Source organism: Notechis scutatus, chromosome 1, assembly GCF_049901735.1.
Source record: "Notechis scutatus isolate UNSWTSFEM ecotype Mainland chromosome 1, rNotScu1.2, whole genome shotgun sequence".
In the NCBI taxonomy this organism is placed as follows: Eukaryota; Metazoa; Chordata; class Lepidosauria; order Squamata; family Elapidae; genus Notechis; species Notechis scutatus.
The window spans coordinates 63274387-63295697 of NC_142009.1; the positions used below are offsets into that span (position 1 = coordinate 63274387).

The 21311-nt window shown below is 38.7% G+C and overlaps 1 protein-coding gene across 2 annotated transcripts; it reads left to right on the plus strand.

Annotated features, from left to right (window-relative positions):
• The first annotated feature begins 158 nt into the window (after nucleotides 1-158).
• Nucleotides 159-20489, plus strand: DRC5 (dynein regulatory complex subunit 5). 2 transcript variants are annotated; one of them, XM_087952524.1, is made up of 5 exons: nucleotides 159-262; nucleotides 13562-13777; nucleotides 14386-14954; nucleotides 16019-16468; nucleotides 19626-20489. In XM_087952524.1, exons 2-5 carry the CDS (start codon nucleotides 13594-13596, stop codon nucleotides 19791-19793), a joined length of 1371 nt encoding a protein of 456 aa, XP_087808650.1. In that variant the 5' UTR covers nucleotides 159-262; nucleotides 13562-13593; the 3' UTR covers nucleotides 19794-20489. The 2 variants fall into 2 exon arrangements, with proteins under 2 accessions (XP_087808650.1, XP_087808653.1); XM_087952527.1 differs by having other exon boundaries at nucleotides 16019-16472; nucleotides 19626-19798.
• Nucleotides 20490-21311: the final 822 nt, after the last annotated feature.

Consider the following 21311-nt stretch of genomic DNA (forward strand, 5'->3'; position numbering starts at 1 on the left):
ATAAGACAAGAGATCCCAGCGACTGCGTAAGCCCCGCCCCTTTTCTACCGGGAAAAGGAGGCTCCTATCAGCTGAGAAGAAACCAGGATCAAATCCTGCCCTCCGGAGTGTTCCTTCGATCCCGTAGCAACGCTTCTTGTTATCATAGCAACCGGCTCGGCAACCCTGCAACCCCGTTGGTTGGTGCAGCCGGAGGCATCAGGATCGGCCTGCTCGGAGAGAAGGAGCTTTGCGATTTGGGGCCCTTGACGAGTGTTCGGTTGTAAGAAATCTTTGAAATTTAGGTCACCACCCATGAAAGGGAAATAGAGGTTTATAACTGAATAGGATGCAATAGGTAGCCGGAAGACATTGGAAACGTTTTTATTACTATTAAGAATTTTGGTTCTTCTTTTTAGATCATAAGACGATTCTTTTAGCACAGACACAAGATCAAAACTTTGCAGCCAGTAGCTATGTACCCACCCCTGAATTTACTGAATTAACACCATGTTAGGAATTATTACTCCCTCCATAAACTCATACATCTCAAACCACATGTTAAGCTAAAGTATGGCTGGCTATTTTGTGGTTGTGACTCATAGCAACATTATCACCAGAAGTTTGGATGACAATCACCAACTTCTGAAATGGTTTGTACTCACAATTATTACAGGTTGAGGCACCTTCTTAGAAGCAAGCATTCATTTGAAGCCCAGGAGTTCATTTGGTTTCTTAATATGGAGGGATGCTTATATGTATAAATAGCTTAACTGAAAAGTGTCAGATAATATCCTACTTCAGAATTACTTTTAGTGTGGTGCTTTTTTGCAATGTGCATTTAGTGCTGGAATTGTGGCTGAATCATCAGAAAGCCCCTAACTAGATCCTTAAACTTCCCCTCTGAGTCTACTCTTCCTTAGCCTGATTGAATGATGCTGACCCATCAGCTGTCACAAAACATAAACTTACCCCTTATATGTCAAACACGACTTGTATTTGCTTTGTGGGACAGCCACTACATAGTGTCGTGATGTGTACCATGAATAAGTTCAAGTAAAACCATGCAGTTACTGACTGTTAAGGGGCCTTGGAATTCATCTAGTCCACTGTTTTTGGCTACTGTTAAGATCTGTGGACTTCAATTTCCAAAATTCCCCAGCTAGCAGAATTTTGGAAGTTGAAATCCACACATCTTAAAGTGGCCAAGTTTTAAAAACACTGATCTAGTCCAACATCCTGTCTAGCGCAGGGATCTATTACTTAGAAACAAAATTTATTGTCTCTCATTACACTTCTGAAAACTATTATTTTGATGCTGTTTCATAAGATAGATGAAATTCTCCAAACTATGTTGTGGATTAATTCTAATGGATTTCTGGCTTCTTTTCTGAAGTTGTCTCTAAAGCTACTGGATGAAATTCTTCAGGAAAATTGTCCTGACATGTAGAAGTTTAATTTTTTTGTTAATTATGAAATCAACAATATATGTGTTTGTTTACTGTCTATCACAGCACAATCATTTTGAGACCCTGACTGTACTTATGCTAGGCTATTTATTAAATAGAAATATAATGTGGAGGGGTTGTAGCTGATTGCTGTTCAACTCTATTAACCTTTGAAAGATATAAGAATATTTTTCTGCATTTCCATACCTGAAACTAAAGACTGGAATAACAGGGTTATTCTGTTATCACTTTTTCCACACTTTGGCAGGACCATAGTCTATGCGCAGCATGGAATCAGTACATACTTTTCTATTTATGAATGTAGATGAATTTGAACCAAAGAAAAGTGCAAAAGTATTTACTTCCCTATTTAAATAATATGGAAACAAAGAAATAGAACTCAGGTGATAATATATAATTGCCACATTCTGAAATTCTGTGAATTAGTTCAGCATCATAAATGATTCACCACAATTTCAGTTCCCTCAACATTTGATCATAGAATTGATTCAAGCAACAGTAACTTTGTTCTGTTATATTTATGATCACACTGAATATTTTCTCAGGATAGAATGAGACATATGTGATTTCTAAAAACAAAAATACATTTTAGAACTCTGTAATCCTAAATTTCAATAGCTCTATGATTTTACTGTCTACTCAAATCATTGGTTCTCTGAAATTTTTAATGAGTTTTTGACACAGCTATATTTTCTTTTAGTTTTAAATTTTAATGTAGCCACAGCAGGCCCACAAATTATGAAATGATATTTTTAATGTTGATCCTCAAATGAATGCACAATATTTGTTTAACAGAATATTCTAGTAAGCTCTTTTACAAATTCTGCTTTTTGTCAGAACTGTATGTCCCTTGTGTATGATCCACACAATAGCAATTCAAATCTCCTGCTTTCCTGTCTTTCAAACTCTGACATAAACTCAATATGGCAGTAATGTAGGAAAAAGCCCCTACTTGCCTTTACCATGACATCTTCCTGACAAGGACAGATGCTCTCTTGCTCAACACTGTTATATTTTTATGACAACTGATTTTCTTCTTGGCTATTCAAATCTATGTTGTGGAGCAAAAAATAATAATAATCCTAAGAGTGGAAGGTACATTTAATGAAAGAAAATTCTTCAGTGCCTGACTCAGATTGCCAAATTGGAGGGTATCACAAACAGAAAACAGGAAAACGTGTGTTTGTTTCATGAAATATACATGCCTTACTCTCTTTTGACTAATTATTTAGCAGGATCATCAATGAACATTCAGGTATCTACAGACCAAATTGTTTCAGATCATTGAAGCAAGGGAATTTACAGTACCCATTTTATGTTAGAATAGAATAGAATAACAGAGTTGGAAGGGACCATGGAGGTCTTCTAGTCCAACCCTCTGCTTAGGCAGGAAACCCTACACCACTTCAGACAAATAGTTATCTAATATATTCTTCAACACTTCCAGTGTTACAGCATTTACAACTTCTGGAGGCAAGGTGTGTAGGGTTTTAATCTAATTTTAAAATCCATTTATCCATATTTATTTGTTTTTTAACTGATTCCAAGCAAAGAAGCATTCCAATGCAATACTATATTGTTGTAGTTATTGTTATAGTCCCTTTAGTTATCTTGACTCCTGGATTTTACATAGATAGGTCCATGTGGTTTTTTTGGCAACATTTTCAGAATGGTTCACCAATACCTTCTTAGGGATAAGAGAACAAGATTGTTTCCAAATTCCAAGTCATCCAATGGCCTTTGTGTCATGGGGGAATAAAACCCTGATGTCCCTGCTCCTAATCCAGCACCTTTAACCACTACACCAGACTGGCTCAAATAGCTGGATATTGTACTATTTGGATTGCATATTGATTTTTTTATTATTATTATTGGTTCCCAGTTCTCACAGTCCTCTGTCCCCCATCCTCTGGAACTTGGAACCAAATAATATTGTGTGTAGAAGGTCTTTGATAATATTGGATAAGTGTATGTGCAGCATCTGAGCTTGGTGTATGTTGTTGAAAAAGTGTTGTATTACAACAGTGATGTTACCTAGTCTGGTATCCACATGTCTGCAAGCACACAACCAAGCTCAGAGAACACAAAGGACTCCACAATTGTAGCTCTATTTAAATTCATTTGTAAGCAGTCCACGATAACAGCAAGTTATGAGGTGAAATACTAGAGACATTTGTTTTCCACTGATAAGGTTCTGCTGGAATGTTGCAAGAATTACCTTTATTTGCAAAGGCTGTCAATATGAATTGGGGAGGAGAAAGAGTTTATAAAATTGCAGAATGAATAGAATTTATAATTACAGCATATGCTGCAAATTGTGTACAGTGAGATATATAATTGTGTGTGTGTGTGTGTGTGTGTGTACTGTATATATAAAAGTAGCTCCCACTGCAATGACTGGAGATTTAAAATTCAGAGGAAATCATTGAATCAGAAATTTAAACTTACACATTAATTAGTATGATGGATTGCATCCCAGGGTTCTGAAGGAGCTGGCAAATGGTATTTCAGAACCATTGTACCAAATCTTTTTTAAAATCCTAGAGCACCAAGGAACTACCAGAGGATTGGAAAGGACCTGATGTGGTTCCCATTTAAAAACAAAAAAAGGAGGGAAACAGACTCAGGAATCTGCAGACCAATCAGCCTAATATCAATACCTGGGGAGATACTGGAAAAATAATCAAAAAACAGATCTGTGAACATATAGAAACAAAGTTATAACTAGTAGCCAGCACGGGTTTGTTAGAAACAGACCCCGCCAAACCAATCTTATTTCATTCTTTTACAAAATTTGTAGACCAGCGAAATGCTGTCGACATCGTATAGACTTCAGCAAGGCATTCAACAAAGTAGAGTACAATTTACTTCTTGGTAAACTAGAAAAATGTGTGATAGACAGCGCATCACCACTGGATGGATTTGTAATTGACTGACAAACCTTACTTAACAAGTACTCCTTAATGGTACTACATCCATATGGAGGAAAGTAAGCAGTGAGGTACCATAAGGTTCTGTCTTAGGCCCAGTATTCTTCAATATCTTCATAAATGACTTAATGAGGGAATAGAAGAGGAACTCATCAAATTTGCAGATGATACTAAGTTGGCAGGAATAGCTAACACCTCAGAAGGCAAGCTCAGGATCCAAAAGGACCTTGACAGACTTTAACAATGGACCAACAACATGAAATTTAATGTGCAAAACATCTAAGCAGGAAAAAACAAAGGTACAAGTACAGATTAAATGAAACCTGGTTCAAAAACAGTAACTGTGAAAGGGACCCTGGAATCCTAGTGGATGATCACTTAAACATGAACCAGCAGTGTGCAGCAGCAGCCAAAAATGCTAATACAATATTTGGTAGTATAAACAGAAGCATAGAATTAAAATCATGTGAAATATGACAAATTATTTCTTGTGAAATAATTCTGTATACTATACCTTTCCATCATAAACCTACATTGTTGTATTGTTCACGTTTTAATTTATACATAATTTAATTATTTAATTTTAATTTAAATAATTTCTACATTCTTGCCTTTCATAAAACTGCTAGCAGATAGAGGGTTTTTTTTTCTCTTTTATCTAGTAACTTACATGGATTTTGCTTCTCAAATCTTTATATAAGTACTAGCTGTACTCAACTTATCTGGCCATCCATACCAATGAGATAAGAGCAACAAAATGTCACTAGTGTAATGCTGATCACAGTGGCCAGATAAGTGGAAGCAATAAAAATGTGTAGTTGAGTTAGACTTTAGGGGTTAGAAGCAGGGGTGGGATTCAATTTTTTTAACAACCGCTTCTGTGGGCATGGCTTAGGTGGTGGGTGTGGCTTGGTGGTCATGTCACTGGGTGGACATGGTCATGTTATTGGCTGGGTATGGGCAACTCAACATCACTCACATCGAGGCACGCATCTCTTCACCTAGCCTCTCATGACTGTGGGGATGTTGCAACAGTCGTAAGTGTGCCATTGTAACTTTGAATGGTCACTCCACACAAGTAAAGTACCAACAAAGGAAGGGAAAAAAACTCCAGAGAAGTTCCAGAGACAGGAAGTCTAGTCCTGCCAAGAATGTAATAAGGGTTAACGGAGAGGCAGTTTCTGTAAGCAACACCAGAATGTTTCCTTCCTGCCTTCCTTACAGGATTAGGCCAGTAATTTCTTCTAACAACCGGTTCTCAAAACTGCTTAGAATGTTAACAACTAGTTCTAGCGAATAGGTGCAAACTGGTAGAATCCCACCCCTGGTTAGAAGTTTTCAAAAAGTTAATGTGGCAATGCAGCAATGGTATTGAAGCCCCTACTGTTTGTGTATAATATATCTTGATATTCTAAGCATGTGGGTCAGAGTTTAAATTGTGATGTCATGATCATTATGATTTTTGTGACATGTCCCCTCAGATGCCTTCAATTACCATCATATTTCATTACTTTGCTACAACACCTACTATGTGCTAGGAATGTGATCAAGGAAGTCTTTGTAATACCATTATCAGTAGTGAAGTAAGAATATTTTCTTCGTTATTTTTAGCAAGGGGGCAGGAGATAGCATTTTTTTAGATTTCCATTCTTCACATTTATTTTTGTTTTTGTTTTCTTTGATGCCTTCTAGTTAGTCTTGACTCTTAGTGACTGCTTGTACTAGCTCTTGGCAAGATTTTACCTAGGCAGGAAAAACCAAAGGCACAAGTACAGAGTAGATAAAACCTGGCTCAAAAACAGTAACTGTGACAGGAATCTTAGAGTCCTTGTGAACGATCACTTAAACATGAGCCAAAAGTGTGCAGCAGCCGCCAAAAAAAAAGTGAATACAATCCTTGGTTGTATAAACAGAGGCATAGAATCAAAAGCACATGAAAATTGCCCTCTTCCTAGGGCTGAGAGAAAGGGCAGTGTTCAGGCAATCAGAATTCAGGAAAATTCTAGCTCATTTGCTTCAGATAGGGAGCAAGCAGGAAAACTCCCAAAGGTGCTTTTTCAAGAGGCAACTGGATTTTCTGGTCCAGAAAGTCCAGTTGCCTCTTGAAAAAGCATCTTTAGGACAACCATGACCTGGATGACTGAGAATCTCCATAGACATTAAGCTGGAGAACTGATTTCAGAAATGTTGATTGTAGTCTTTGAAAATCTTGGAGAGGGTGTAGAGGACTGAAAAGGAGCAAATATAGTCATAGTATGAAACAAAGGGAAATTACCAAGTAGTTTACTGTCTCCTGAAGAACAAAATTACTGACTAGTTTACTGTCCAGAAAATTACCGACTAGTTTACTGTCTCCTGAGTAAGTATTAGAACAGATGGTTAATGTTTGTGACAAGAAAAGAATTTCTGACATTTCCTTGGTCAGCATAAGGATGTCTAAAAGAGGTCTTTTTATGACAGAGTAACTAGTTTAATATATCAAGGAAATGATAAGGATATAGTAAAAATTGATCTGTGAAATATTTGCCAAAGTCTCTCATCATATTATTGTGGATATGATAAATAAATATAACATAAAAAGTACTACATATTAATAGTTTTACAAATGATTGAACAACTGAACCTAAAGGGTTTTTAATAAATGGTTCTGCACTGATCTGGAGAAAAGTATAGTCTCCCAAAACTCTATATTTGGCTTTTGCTGTTTGCTATCTTTACAAGAAACTGAAAGAATGAAATGAAAGGGATGCATTTTTAATCTGGATGATGCCAAGCAAAGGGGATTGGTTAATATGACCAATTATTCAAAAAGGTTAGGAAAAAAATACACGGGAGAAAAGAATTTAGAGCTTCTAGTGAACTAACAGCTGGACATCAGCAAGCAGAGTGATGCAGCAGCTTAAAATGGCAGTAAAACCTGAAGCTACATTCAGAGAAGCCGTTGAGCGTGAACGGAAACGTCCAAACGCCATCTTATTTTGTCTAGAGGACATCAATGTCAATGATGACATCACAACTGTCCGAAACATCATCAGAGATTATCAAGCATCAACCATCTCCGCTGATGAAATACTTGACATTTCCCGCATCGACCAAGAGCTCAAAAATAGAGACGGCTCTGTGGCCCCACGCTTGTGCAGGGTCATTTGCAAAAATGAATCAAGCAAACGTAAATTCATTTATACCATAAACTCACTCGCCAAAACCAACACCAACCATAAGAACCTTCGTTGCTGCCCTGACCTAACCATACAGCAACGTGCCCGCCTCCCGTGCACTCCGCATTGAACTCAAAAACCGTCTAGACAATGGAGAGAAGGACCTGTACATTGACTACCATGCTGACTGTATCAAAAGTAAGCCACGCAACCCAATACTCAGCTTCTACCCTCAACCACAACCCTACCTCAACCGATCCACCATCACCCAAGACTAGGCACGCACGCCCCCAACTACCTCAATTCCAACTACTGCCGGCCTTAAATGCAAACTACTCAATGCAAGAAGCCTCGTGAATAAAATACCTGAATTTCTCATCCTCCTAAATATGGCTAACTTCGACATTATATTTGTCTGTGAAACATGGCTCAATGCATCTCTCCCGACTCCATTACCACAGTAAGAGACTATCATGTTTACCGATCAGATCGTGAAAATCGTCGAGGAGGTGGTGTTGCTATATTCTATAAAAATCCTTACATCTAAAAATATCCAAGTTACCCAGGAGCTTGCTCTTCCTGAGACCATCATCTGTGAACTATCCTTAAATATCACAATTCGATTCTTACTATGTTACAGAGCACCTGATTATGACATCGAACATGTAAACAAGCTAAATACATTACTAACATGGGCTGCATCCTGCCCATACCCTTTTATCTTTCTTGGTGATTTCAATCTACCTCATATTGATTGGACCCTAAATGATTGTACAACTGAAATCATACACACAACCTTCTACAATGCTATTACAAATCTGGGACTGGAACAACTAGTAACCAACAACACTAGACTAAACAACTGCCTCGATCTCATCTTCTGCAATAGTTTGAATTTAATTTACGGAATACAAACTAAAGAACCCTTTTCCAGTAGTGACCACAATATGATTGACTTTTGTCTCAACATACGTCCACACAAAAATCACCACAATGATGTAATCCCCAATTGTAACTTCAAAAAGGCAACTATGATCTTATAGACAACGATCTCTCATCCCTGGATTGGCAATCTCTATTCACTGGATGCAATACTGTTGAAGACCATTACAACATATTTTTACTTGAAGTCAAAAGAGTCATCAAACTATATGTACCAACAACAACTCCCAAAACAAAACAAAAAGCAGATTACCCATATCAATAAGGAAACTTCAATCCAAAAGAGATCACTCTGGAGGAAAAACAAAACTGGTCACGTTGCCAATTTCAAAAACCGATACAAAAATTTATGCCACCAGATAAAGACCGAATGCATCAATTATCACATTAAACAAGAGGAAAACCTTCTAAGCACCAATTCCACCCGTGCTTTTTACAATTTTGTAAACAACAAACTAAAAGACTCAAGGTCCATCCCTCCCTTGTTAGGACCTGATGGTAAAGACTGCAACCACGACACCATTAAAGCCAACATCTTTAACACATTCTTCGGCTCAGTATTTGTAAACAGCAATGGATCATGCCCAGTATTTCCTAGCCGTACCACAGATAACAATAATGATCTAATACATATCGATTTCACAGAAGACAATGTCGAAAAATCACTACGCAATCTAAAACCATCTCTATCTATTGGACCGGATGGAATATGTGCCTACTTCTTAAGAAAGCTATCCACTGCAATAGCCAAACCTCTAAGCATAATCTTTGAAAAATCTTTCAGGACCAGCTCCTTGCCTAACCTATGGTCACAAGCCACAGTCATCCCCATCTTCAAAAAGGGAGACCCAAGCCTAGTTGAAAATTACAGGCCAATCTCCTTATGCTGCGTCACCTGTAAAGTCATGGAATCAATTATTAACCAATCCATCATCCTCCACTTAGAGACAAATAACCTACTCTCCAATAAACAATTTGGTTTCAGAAAAAAACTATCCTGTAATCTACAACTCTTACACTGCAAAAACATATGGACAACACAACTCGACCAGGGCAAAGCAATAGACGCAATCTACATAGACTTCTGTAAAGCCTTTGATTCAGTGGTACACGATAAACTACTCCTAAAAATAAAATCCTATGGTATCTCTGGACAACTGAATAACTGGATAGAAGCATTCCTGTCAAACAGACAACAAATGGTCAAAATCGGAAGCGTCCTATCAAATCCAGTACCTGTCAATAGTGGTGTCCCCCAAGGCAGTGTTCTAGGACCAACTCTCTTCATACTCTACATAAACGACCTCTGTGATCATATTAAGAGCAATTGCGTTCTCTTCGCTGATGACGTAAAGCTGTTCAATACCACAGACAATACTGCTACCCTACAAAAAAGATCTTGACTATGTATCAGAATGGTCAAACAAATGGCAACTTCAAATCTCAACAAATAAATGCTGTCTTACATATTGGCAAAAAAATCAGAAAATAAAATACAAGCTGAATAATCAAGAACTTGTTGATGACCCAAGCTCTGTAAAGGACCTTGGAATACTCACCTCTAATGATCTAAGTGCTAGAGCCCACTGCAACTACATAGCCAAAAAGGCATTAAGAGATGTTAACCTAATCCTACGTAGCTTTTTCTCTGGTAATATCACACTACTAACCAGAGCATACAAAACATTTGCTAGACCAATACTCGAATACAGTTCATCAGTCTGGAATCCACATTACGTATCTGATATTAGCACAATTGAGAAAGTCCAGAAATATTTCACAAGAAGAGTTCTCCACTCCTCTACTCGTTGTAGAATTCCTTATGCCACCAGACTTGAAATTCTAGAACTAGAAAACCTTGAATTACGCCGTCTTCGGTCTGACTTAAGCATGGTATATAAAATCATACATTGCAATGTCCTACCTGTCAGTGAATACTTCAGCTTCAACCATAACAACACAAGAGTACACAATAGATACAAACTCAAAGTAAACCGCACCAAACTTGATTGCAGGAAATACGACTTCAGCAATAGAGTGGTCAATGTCTGGAATACTCTACCCGACTCTGTAGTTTCTTCCCCAAACCCCAAAAACTTTAACCTTAGACCAGGGGTGGGGAAACTACGGCCCGCGGGCCACATCCGGCCCGTTGGTCTGTCCAATCCGGCCCGCCCCTGAAAAAAAATCGCTGGGTGTGGCATATTGCCCTGTGCCGCGTGGCCCCCAAAGCTGCAAAACAGTGCAGAGCGCTCTCGGGGTAGGAAAGAAAAGAACTTTGCAAAGGCCTCGGCTGGGAGTTTGAAATCACCTTCGAGTGCGACCTCTCCGAAGGTGAGTCCCCGCCGATCCCCTTTTTTTCCCGGGGCTTCCAGGCTTAAACTTTGCAAAGGCAAAGTTTGCAGGCTGGAGCGTCTTCCCGCCGAGGAGCAGGAAGGGTTCCGCCCGGCGGGCGGGCGGGCTGCTTAAACTTTGCTCGGGCGGCACTTTAAAAGCCTGCTCCCAGCACCGAGCAACTTCCCAGCAACTTTCGGCTTCCTTTTTCTCGCGGGTGCTCGCGCCTGGCCCCGAGCCGTGCGGAGGGGAAACCTGGAGCGCCGCCGGTCACCTCCTCCAAGCAGCCCGCCTGCTGGGCGGAACACTTCCCGCTCCTCGGCGGGAAGACGCTCCCGCCTGCAAACTTTGCCTGTGCAAAGTTTAAGCCTGGAAGCCCCGGAAACCCAAGCAACTTCCCAGCAACTTGCGGCTTCCTTTTCCTCGCGGGCGCTCACACCTGGCCCCAAGCCGCACGGCGGAGGGAAAGCCTGGCAGGCCCGCAGGCAGGCTGCTTGGAGGAGGCTCCAGGCTTCCCCTCCGCCAGATGCCTGCGAGTTAAAAATTACCATCATATTTCATTACTTTGCTACAACACCTACTATGTGCTAGGAATGTGATCAAGGAAGTCTTTGTAATACCATTATCAGTAGTGAAGTAAGAATATTTTCTTCGTTATTTTTAGCAAGGGGCAGGAGATAGCTTTTTTTAGATTTCCATTCTTCACATTTATTTTTGTTTTTGTTTTCTTTGATGCCTTCTAGTTAGTCTTGGCTTTTAGTGACTGCTTGTACTAGCTCTTGGCAAGATTTTACCTAGGCAGGAAAAACCAAAGGCACAAGTACAGAGTAGATAAAACCTGGCTCAAAAACAGTAACTGTGACAGGAATCTTAGAGTCCTTGTGAACGATCACTTAAACATGAGCCAAAAGTGTGCAGCAGCAGCCAAAAAAAAAGTGAATACAATCCTTGGTTGTATAAACAGAGGCATAGAATCAAAAGCACATGAAAATTGCCCTCTTCCTAGGGCTGAGAGAAAGGGCAGTGTTCAGGCAATCAGAATTCAGGAAAATTCTAGCTCATTTGTTTCAGATAGGGAGCAAGCAGGAGAACTCCCAAAGGTGCTTTTTCAAGAGGCAACTGGATTTTCTGGTCCGGAAAGTCCAGTTGCCTCTTGAAAAAGCACCTTTAGGACAACCATGACCTGGATGACTGAGAATCTCCATAGACATTAAGCTGGAGAACTGATTTCAGAAATGTTGATTGTAGTCTTTGAAAATCTTGGAGAGGGTGTAGAGCAGAGATCTCCAACCTTGGCCACTTTAAAATTTGTGGACTTCAACTCCCAGAATTCTCCAGCCAGCTATGCTGGCTGGAGAATTCTGGGAGTTGAAGTCCACAAGTCTTAAAGTGGCCAAGGTTCAAGACCTCTGGTGTAGAGGACTGAAAAGGAGCAAATATAGTCATAGTATGAAACAAAGGGAAATTACCAACTAGTTTACTGTCTCCTGAAGAACAAAATTACTGACTAGTTTACTGTCCAGAAAATTACCGACTAGTTTACTGTCTCCTGAGTAAGTATTAGAACAGATGGTTAATGTTTGTGACTAGAAAAGAATTTCTGACGTTTCCTTGGTCAGCATAAGGATGTCTAAAAGAGGTCTTTTTATGACAGAGTAACTAGTTTAATATATCAAGGAAATGATAAGGATATAGTAAAAATTGATCTGTGAAATATTTGCCAAAGTCTGTCATATTATTGTGGATATGATAAATAAATATAACATAAAAAGTACTACATATTAATAGTTTTACAAATGGTTGAACAACTGAACCTAAAGGGTTTTAATAAATGGTTCTGCACTGATCTGGAGAAAAGTATAGTCTCCCAAAACTCTATATTTGGCTTTTGCTGTTTGCTATCTTTACAAGAAACTGAAAGAATGAAATGAAAGGGATGCATTTTTAATCTGGATGATGCCAAGCAAAGGGGATTGGTTAATATGACCAATTATTCAAAAAGGTTAGGAAAAAAATACACGGGAGAAAAGAATTTAGAGCTTCTAGTGAACTAACAGCTGGACATCAGCAAGCAGAGTGATGCAGCAGCTTAAAATGGCAGTAAAACCTGAAGCTACATTAATAGAAGCATTCTGTCCAGTTTTGTGTGCAGATCTTCCATCCAGATCATTTGCATTTTCAGATATCAGAGAAGTATCATCGGCATAATGTAGGTTATTGATGTTTCTTTCTCCACTTTTGATACCACATTTCTCTTCTTCCACTCCAACTTCCTTCAATATATACAGTATTCAGCACATAAGTAAAATAAACAGGAGAAGCCAAGGACTAAGGAATGTGTATACAGCCTTGTCTTACTCTTAGGCTACTCTGCTTTGCTATATTCTGTCCAGGCTGTGGCTTTCTGTCCCATGTATGGATTTTGCATATATGGATTTTGCATCCCAGTGGTTCTGGGATTCCCAGTGGTTCTTCAAGGTCATTCCACAACTTGACATGATGACATTATCAAGGCTTTTCTATAATCAATAAAGCACATACTTATTTGTTTGCATATTATTTTTTAACTTGGGTCTTTAGTAGTTACCCAATATAACCAGCAATTACAGGTTATCCTTGATTTATGACCACAATAGTCATGTCTATTTTGACTTTTGGTTCTTTTTTGTAAATATTTCTTCAAGGTGTAGTAGCTGTAGAACGTTATTGTCTATCCAGTTTGCACAGAACTTTCTTCCATTTTAATTAGAGGACAGAGAAACATTACAGCACCCCAGCAGGATGCAGGAAAACGTACCTACAGAAGTCAGTACCGTCCCTCCTCCAAGTCATGTAACAATAAAAAATCCTGCAGCTAATCCCCGACGAATGAGACGGCTTATTGCTGAAGATCCTGAATGGAATCTAGCCATAGTTCCACAGCTCACAGAGCTCTGCATCCAGCACATAATCAACAATTTTGAAAGTAAGTCACATAGCTTTTCGATATAAATTTAAGTTGCTGAAGAAGTGTCATTTAATACAGCTTGGAAATATCTATTATTGAGTGTCAATTGAGGAAAAAGGAAATTAGATGGAATGACTTTTTAAAATCTGTTAAACAGTTGTACCACAAACCAAATCCCTGCTAACATTGCTTAGTCAACTCATTTAATTCATAATTTTGCTTAATTTGAATAATTGCCATCTCTGCTGTAACATGGTAAATGAACCCTAATGATTTAAGTTATTCCTCTGCCTGAGAATGGTAGTTTTGTGAAGACAACTAAATATTCTAAATAATGTTCTCATCATACTCACCAAACTGGGAAGATTTTTTTTTTTTGATGGAAGACATACTAAAACATCATACTCTAAGCCAGGGGTGTCCAACCTTGGCAACTTTAAGACTTGTGGACTTCAACTCCCAGAGTTCCTCAGCCAGCTTTGCTGGCTGAGGAATTCTGGGAGTTGAAGTCCACAAGTCTTAAAGTTGCCAAGGTTGGACACCCCTGCTCTAAGCCTACTCTAAGTGACATACAGATAAATTGGTCAAAAGCTCTCTATAATCCCTTGAAATTTCTTTCCAACCAGACAATCCTATCTTGGAAAGGCTACTTCCTGATCACCAAAAGAAAGTGCTAGAAAAGATTTCTACAAGCCTACCCCTTAAGGTGACTGCAAATTTGATCAGCGATGAAGGCTACTGGAAACGGTGCTGTACTGGAAGATGGACAGTTTGCGATGTATCCGCCTATGGAAACAGTTGGAAACGGATGTTTTTTGAACGCCATGTGGAAAACATTTTGAAGTTTTACATTCCAGATGCTACTAATCCCAATGAAGTTCTCGACCTCATTCCACTCTGCAAGGAATACGTAAAAAAACTAGAGATTGACCAGTTCCTTCCACCAGTGAAGCTAGATCAAAAAAAGGAAGAGGAAGATGTCTCTGATACTGAAAGTGATGCTGGAATAGACGAACCTTCTATGGACCATTTTGACTTGAGCCTGCTTGTTCCTGTACTCCCTCATCTTGAGGAACTGCATCTTTCATACGGTGTTAAAGACTGTGGCATGAATTTTGAATGGAATCTTTTTGAATTCACTTATCGAGATTGTTGCTCACTGGCCAATGCTATTAAGAAATGCCCAACTCTAAAAGTAATTTTTCTAATGCAGTCTTATGTAATCTTAAACATAAAATGAGAATTTCTCAAAATTGTAAACTAGCCTGAATCATGGTCTGACCCAGTTCTTCCATGGTAAGATGCTGGGCTTGTCGGCTGGAAAGCCTAAATCCCAGGTTTAAGACCTGAGCATTGCGCGATGGGGTGAGTTACAGACCTCGCCCCAGCTCCTGCCAACCTAGCAATTCAAAAGCATGCAAATGTGAATACATAAATAGGTATCACTTCGGTGGGAAAGTAACACCTCTCTGTGATCAGGGGTGGGTTGCTACTGGTTCGGGAAAACCCATAGCTAGTTTTATGGCCAGTTTGGCAAACTGGCAAATCTCACCCCTGGCTGGCCCTGCCTGCCCCACCCCCACCCCTTCCAGGAGTCCCCACATGGCCCGTTTTGATGCCAAGTAAGTGCAGGGCCCGCGCGGAGGCTCGGGGAGGGTGAAAAGGCAAAGGAAATTACATAACTGCCTACATGCCAGTAACATTCAAGTAATATTATGTGGATGCCAGTTGCTTTGAGTATCTAAGGCACAATCACATTTTCTTTATTGGTTATTTAAATGCCAATATAAACCCTGCTGTTCTGATGCTGTTGCATAACTGATAATGTGATTTCCCTCCTCCCACAAAATATGGGTAATGGAATGAAATAGAAACAAATAATTTTCTAGGACAAGATAGACTCCATCAGACTCAAAACTCTGTGGGATTCAAATCCTCATTTTTTGGCCCAATGTCCAGCCCTTGAACCATAATTTTTTTAAAATTTATTCCACAGTTTCTCACCAGTTTTGCCACTTTATAAATAAGTATATCACTGGGGAGGGGCGAGATCCATTCCCTCGTCCTCCAAATCCACCCCTTCTCACAGGTGTACTTGACCTGGTCCTCAACTGTTCCAAAAATAATAAGTTTTGCCCTTAGCCATCAAGTACCCTGCCCACCCTTGTTTTAGGCATCTAGAGTGGGGGGGGAAAGTGTCTTACTGGAAATATGTTAATATCTTTATTACATGCATGTGACCTGATTGTGTTTTTGCAGGTGTTCAAGCTGACCCGGAGCAAAGTGGATGACGATAAAGCTAGGATCCTGATCCAGCACCTATTAAACCACCCTTCATTGTTAGAATTAAACTTATCCCACAATTTGATTTCAGACAGAGGAGCACGAGCTATTGGCAAGCTAATTAACCACAGTAAGATGGTAACACTTAACATCTGTGATAACAGGATTCGGGCTCAAGGAGCCCAGGCTATAGCTCATGCGCTGTCAAAGAATGCTGTTTTGACGTCCCTCAATTTCCGCCTCAACTGCATTGAGGATGAAGGAGGCCAAGCCATTTGCCATGCCCTGCTGCTTAACAGCACACTGACGAATCTTCACTTGGGTAGCAATGAATTGTCAGAGCCAACAGCCACCCTTTTCTCTCAAGTCTTGGCTCAGAACACTGCTTTGTCTCATATCAACCTCTCCTGCAATCACATTGGACTAGTAGGTAACCTTTCTGAAATGGGAGTATATGCTTCTTACGCAGTGCTTAGATTTTTTTTTTTTTAAGTATTGTCTTACAATTTTGTCAGGAAATTAGATCTGGAGGATAAAACTGGGACATAATATTGGTCTGGCTTAGACATTCAGAATTCCCAGACATAAAAGGCATTACAGAGACAGGTTCTTAGCAGAGAGCAGTTGACTTTTCTTCCTGTAGAAAACAAGGCCGGTAGATAAAACTTCACCTTATTTTCCTCAGTCTTTGGCTATCTTAAAAAAAATGCAGGATTTTTATGCAACATCTGCCAATTGGAGACCCTGACAAATAGGAATATCGATAAAGTTATGCTGATAAAGAAAAAAGGAAGGTAGATTATTTTATTCCCGCAGTCCTTGAGCATTTCTTGGCAAGGACCTCTAAAATGGGTCCCCAACCTCTGGTCCGTGGACCAGTACCAGGTCGCAGCATGCCAGAAACAGGGCTGCACAATCAAGCGAAGCCCCATCCTTGGGATGCAGGCAGCCTTCAAAACCATGCCCTCTCCGGTCTGTGGAAAAACCTCTCTCCATGAAACTGGTCCCTGGTGCCCAAAAGATAGGGGGCCGCTGCTCTAAAAGATCCCTTTCTATGTTAGTTATTTGCTAAGGTAAATAAATAGGTAAATAAATAAATAAATAGTAAATAATAAATAAATAAATAAATAAATAAATAAATAAATAAATAAATAAATAAATAGGGGGCGTGCATAAGCGTACCAACGTGCCTACCGTCCCTGTCCTATTGTTCCTTTTATTTTTCTTATATGTATCCATGTATTCATAACTATGTTTTTACTTATACCTATTATCTTGTAAGCAATTGACAAACCAGATAAAATAAATTAAAAATGTGGCTCAGGCCCAAAATAGGCAGCAAAGCAAAAAATGCCTCTGTGCTGGAAAACCAGAAATGTGAGGAGCAAGGTGACTCCGCATTATTGCTCTCAATTGAGAACTATATTTGAGAACTATCTCATTTGAGAACTCAATGGAGAACTATTTGAGAACTATGTGACACAATAAGGAGTCCTTTTGATCTAAAGTTGGCTTTTGTTTTGAGAAAATAGTCTACTCGACTTGCAATTGTATCTGCAGATTAAAATACTATAATACAATATATTCTATTCAGACGTAGTAAATTTCTTTATCATTCTGTGGCAGATTAAATATTGACCCAGAGAGCAAGTTTGGTGTAATAATGAAGGCATCAGGTTGAAAATCAGGTGACCTAGTTCTACTCCCAGACCTGGGCATGATGCCAATTGGGTGACTTCGGGCCAGTCACTTTCTCTCGGTCCTAGGAAAGAGGCAATGGCAAACCACTTCTAAAAAACTTTTCCAAGAAAACTGCACGACTTTTCCAAGGAGTCTCTGAGAACTAGACACGATAAAAAAAAATGTTCTGACCTGGTAGTTCTAGGCTTATAGGCTAAACTTATAGTACTGCAGAAGTAATCTTTGTTGCAGGAATCAAATCAGTGAACAAATCAGTCTGGTTTACTTCTGTAAATACATACTTTTGCAATTCAGCATTAAACACCATTTTACTTTGATTAAAATATGTATTTTCCTTACTTCCATAATGTTTTCATTGTAACATTAAGTTGCATGCATTTGCCAAGCTTGGCTTTTCACAGAAGCATTTTGTTGCTTTCCTTGGATTTCAGACATTGCTTGATTCTTAGTTTACGTCTCTTCCCTATTTTGACAGTCAAACTAGTATGTAGACCAGTAGCCTCCAACTTTTTGGGCCCCGGGGATCGATTCCATGGAGAGAGGTTTTTCTGTGGATCAGAGAGAGTGTGGTTTCACATACTGCCTACATCCCATAGGTGGAGCTTCGGTTGCTTGCACAGCCCAGTTGCTAGCATGCCACGGACCAGTACTAGTCTATTTAGACTATTTAGACTGATTTAGACTATTAGCATTCCAGTAGCTTATACACCAAATACTTAATACACACATTCGTTATAACATTAATATAATTTCAGAATACAACTAAAATATCAATAAGATACCTTCTTTGTGACTATGCAGTTGAATAAGTTTTCAAGAAATGGCAATACATCTTTTGATAACCGAAAAGATTTCATGTAAAAAATACAAATGAGAAGTATTCTCAGTTTCCAGATGACTATTACCGGTATATATAACCATTAATCTAATTTTGTGATTGATGTCTTCATTTTAAAAGCATAGCATTAATAATAGTAATAGAATTCAGAATAGGGAATTAATGAAGACACATCAGCTCCTGTCAAAGGATCACTGGCTTGATTTCATTCCTCAATTTCAATAATATTCCTGACTTCTTTGTCACCTATCTAGTAGCACATGTGTCTTGGTGTCATTTGATAATTCTCATTATGCCAATATTGTTTTTATGGACCTGCATAGGTGCATTAGAATTGAAGGAATTAATGGATTTTTATTCTCTCTTCTTGCATGTCAAAGCTTTGAAAAATTGCCTACCATAACCACCTAGTATTTTCTAAGTAAATCCTTTATTATCTCCTGACAACATAATGAAGCAATAGGAATATTTAGCTGTCGTTGCATCTTTATGACTGAGAGCATAATCCATAATCCATTATGTCAGCAGTTATCTTTAAGTTGCAGCAATTTAAAAGGGTGGTGTCATGGACACAGATTTGGGATCACAGTAACTCAAAATAAAAAAATACCCAAACTACCTTTTACTCTGTTCTTGATCTTAAAAACTATTCAGTGCAGCTGAGTCTTCCTGAGAAATATTCTAGGCTGCTCTGATTCTCCATACAACAGAGTTGAAAGCCCAACCACCCCCAGAGGAAGGACATAATTTCAGTCTTGGTTTTGGGAAAGAATTTGAGTGCCCTGAAAGTTCAGAGGAACACTGGAACTGAGCTAGAATGAAGCCAAACCCATTTTTTTCAGCATGACATACCTGGAAAAGAGTTCAGTTATAGAAACTTCTTAGAGGCATTAGGTGAAAATGAGTTATGGATTGGGGGAAAATATGTGCACATTTTACAATATCTCAAGTAGCTCTTCAGGCTACTTTTGTAGATTTTGAAGTAACGTTTAGGTTGTGAAAGGCTATTTTGGTCTTCATCTTAAGTCTCTTTATTGGTTTCAGGATGGAGGGAAGCAATTGCTGGAAGGCATGTCTGATAACAAGACGGTAGTGGAATTTGATCTCAGACTGGCAGAGGTGGGACAAGAGAGTGAATATCTTATTAATCAGACTATAAAGGCCAATCAGGAATTAGCCCGTCTCAGAAACCTGCACCATTCCACCACATAACATGGACCAAAAACTACTGAGGAAAAATATCCTGTGTAGTATAGTTTTGATGTTGCCTGTTCACTTACATTTGTTGAAGCATCTATTTTTTTAAAAATGTTAATTTGATAGAACTTAACTGTTTTCCTATTCTTCATTTACTTCCTATCTCCCTTTTATGTATTTCTCCTCTCCCCTTTTTATTCAAAGTTTTTTCTACTAAATGAGGATATGATAAAATAAGTAGTAAAACAGATTTTTAAAAAAAAAGTAAAAAGATTCAGCTTCCCCTAGGCTTTATTTTAAACCACCTCACCTTCTAAGGAATTGATAGCACAAGGCTCAGTCCAGGCGCTGTTCTGTTTTCAGTCTGCTTTCATTCTTAATAACTATCAGCATTAATGCAAGGAAAGTTTCAATTTGAGCTCACAATGAATGATGCTTAATGTGAGAATTAGAAATTGCAAGACCAGAAACAAAAGGCCTAAATCAAAATTCTGCTATTATAAATACAGTACATTGCCCTCAGTCAATTATTCTGGCACACAAGTAGGAAGAAGAGGCATAAGATTTGAATCTTGGCTGTACTAGATGTGACACTATTGGTATGAGTCATGGAGTTGGTTTATTTGATACTAATAGCTTTATTAGTATCTGTAATAAAGCTGTCTTATCAAGAACTATGTCCTTGAATCTTTGCCTCTGGGCTTTTTAATTCTATATCAGTCTTCTAGGTACAGCCTAAAATTTAATCCAACAAGTGTCCTTGAATTACAGTATTACATAATTCTGTAATTACATAATATACAAATATGTATCAGCTTTAGCTAGTGATATCAAATTTCTATTTTTACTCAAACTTGGGCAGAGAAATGTATTATACACATGATAATATGCTTCTTAATCATTGCCTGAAAACATTTTAGCACATATCTGAAGCCAGGATAACCTTTTAGCAGTTTAAATAAGGATTGGAGCAGCAGATAGTCAGTTTCAGCTGCTGAGAGACAATGAAGTATTGGATCAGAAAAAGCAGGGACTACTCCAGAAACTGACATAAAGGAGATAATCAGACAAAAGAGCAAGACCAAAAGATTACAGTGGCTGCCAGAAGTATGAGAAGTAGAAGATATTCTACATTACTGGATCACAAAAAGAGTTTTCAGGTCCGCAAAGAAGAAACCAATCTTGAGCCTTCAAAGAATGAAAAAAGAGCCACTGAAACAGGAGGCTGAAGAGCAGAGAGAATATAGCTGCAAAGAGATAACTGTGGGAATTACTGATATATTATCAAGTGGAACTGAAATATATCCCAATTGGACCTATCAGCTTACAGTAGATGCTGTATGCCAAGCATAAGTACTAAAAATCATAAAGGCTTATGAAATTGGTTAATAATTATCTTGCTAATCCAACTGAGAGAAATGTCACATAAAGAATAGCTACAACTGCATTCTGATGCAATTTAACATCTTGGAAGTTGAGGTTCAGACAATATTTTAGTCCACCCTTCCAGTTCAGGGAAGCAGAGCAGAAAGT

Bases quoted from the DNA above. Each gene is read 5' to 3' on its own strand.
- DRC5 (XM_087952524.1), top strand. From the start codon at position 13,594: ATGCAGGAAAACGTACCTACAGAAGTCAGTACCGTCCCTCCTCCAAGT. The intron at 14,955-16,018 runs GTAATTTTTCTA...GTGTTTTTGCAG, and splicing joins AGAAATGCCCAACTCTAAAA to GTGTTCAAGCTGACCCGGAG. The intron at 16,469-19,625 runs GTAGGTAACCTT...TATTGGTTTCAG, and splicing joins CCTGCAATCACATTGGACTA to GATGGAGGGAAGCAATTGCT.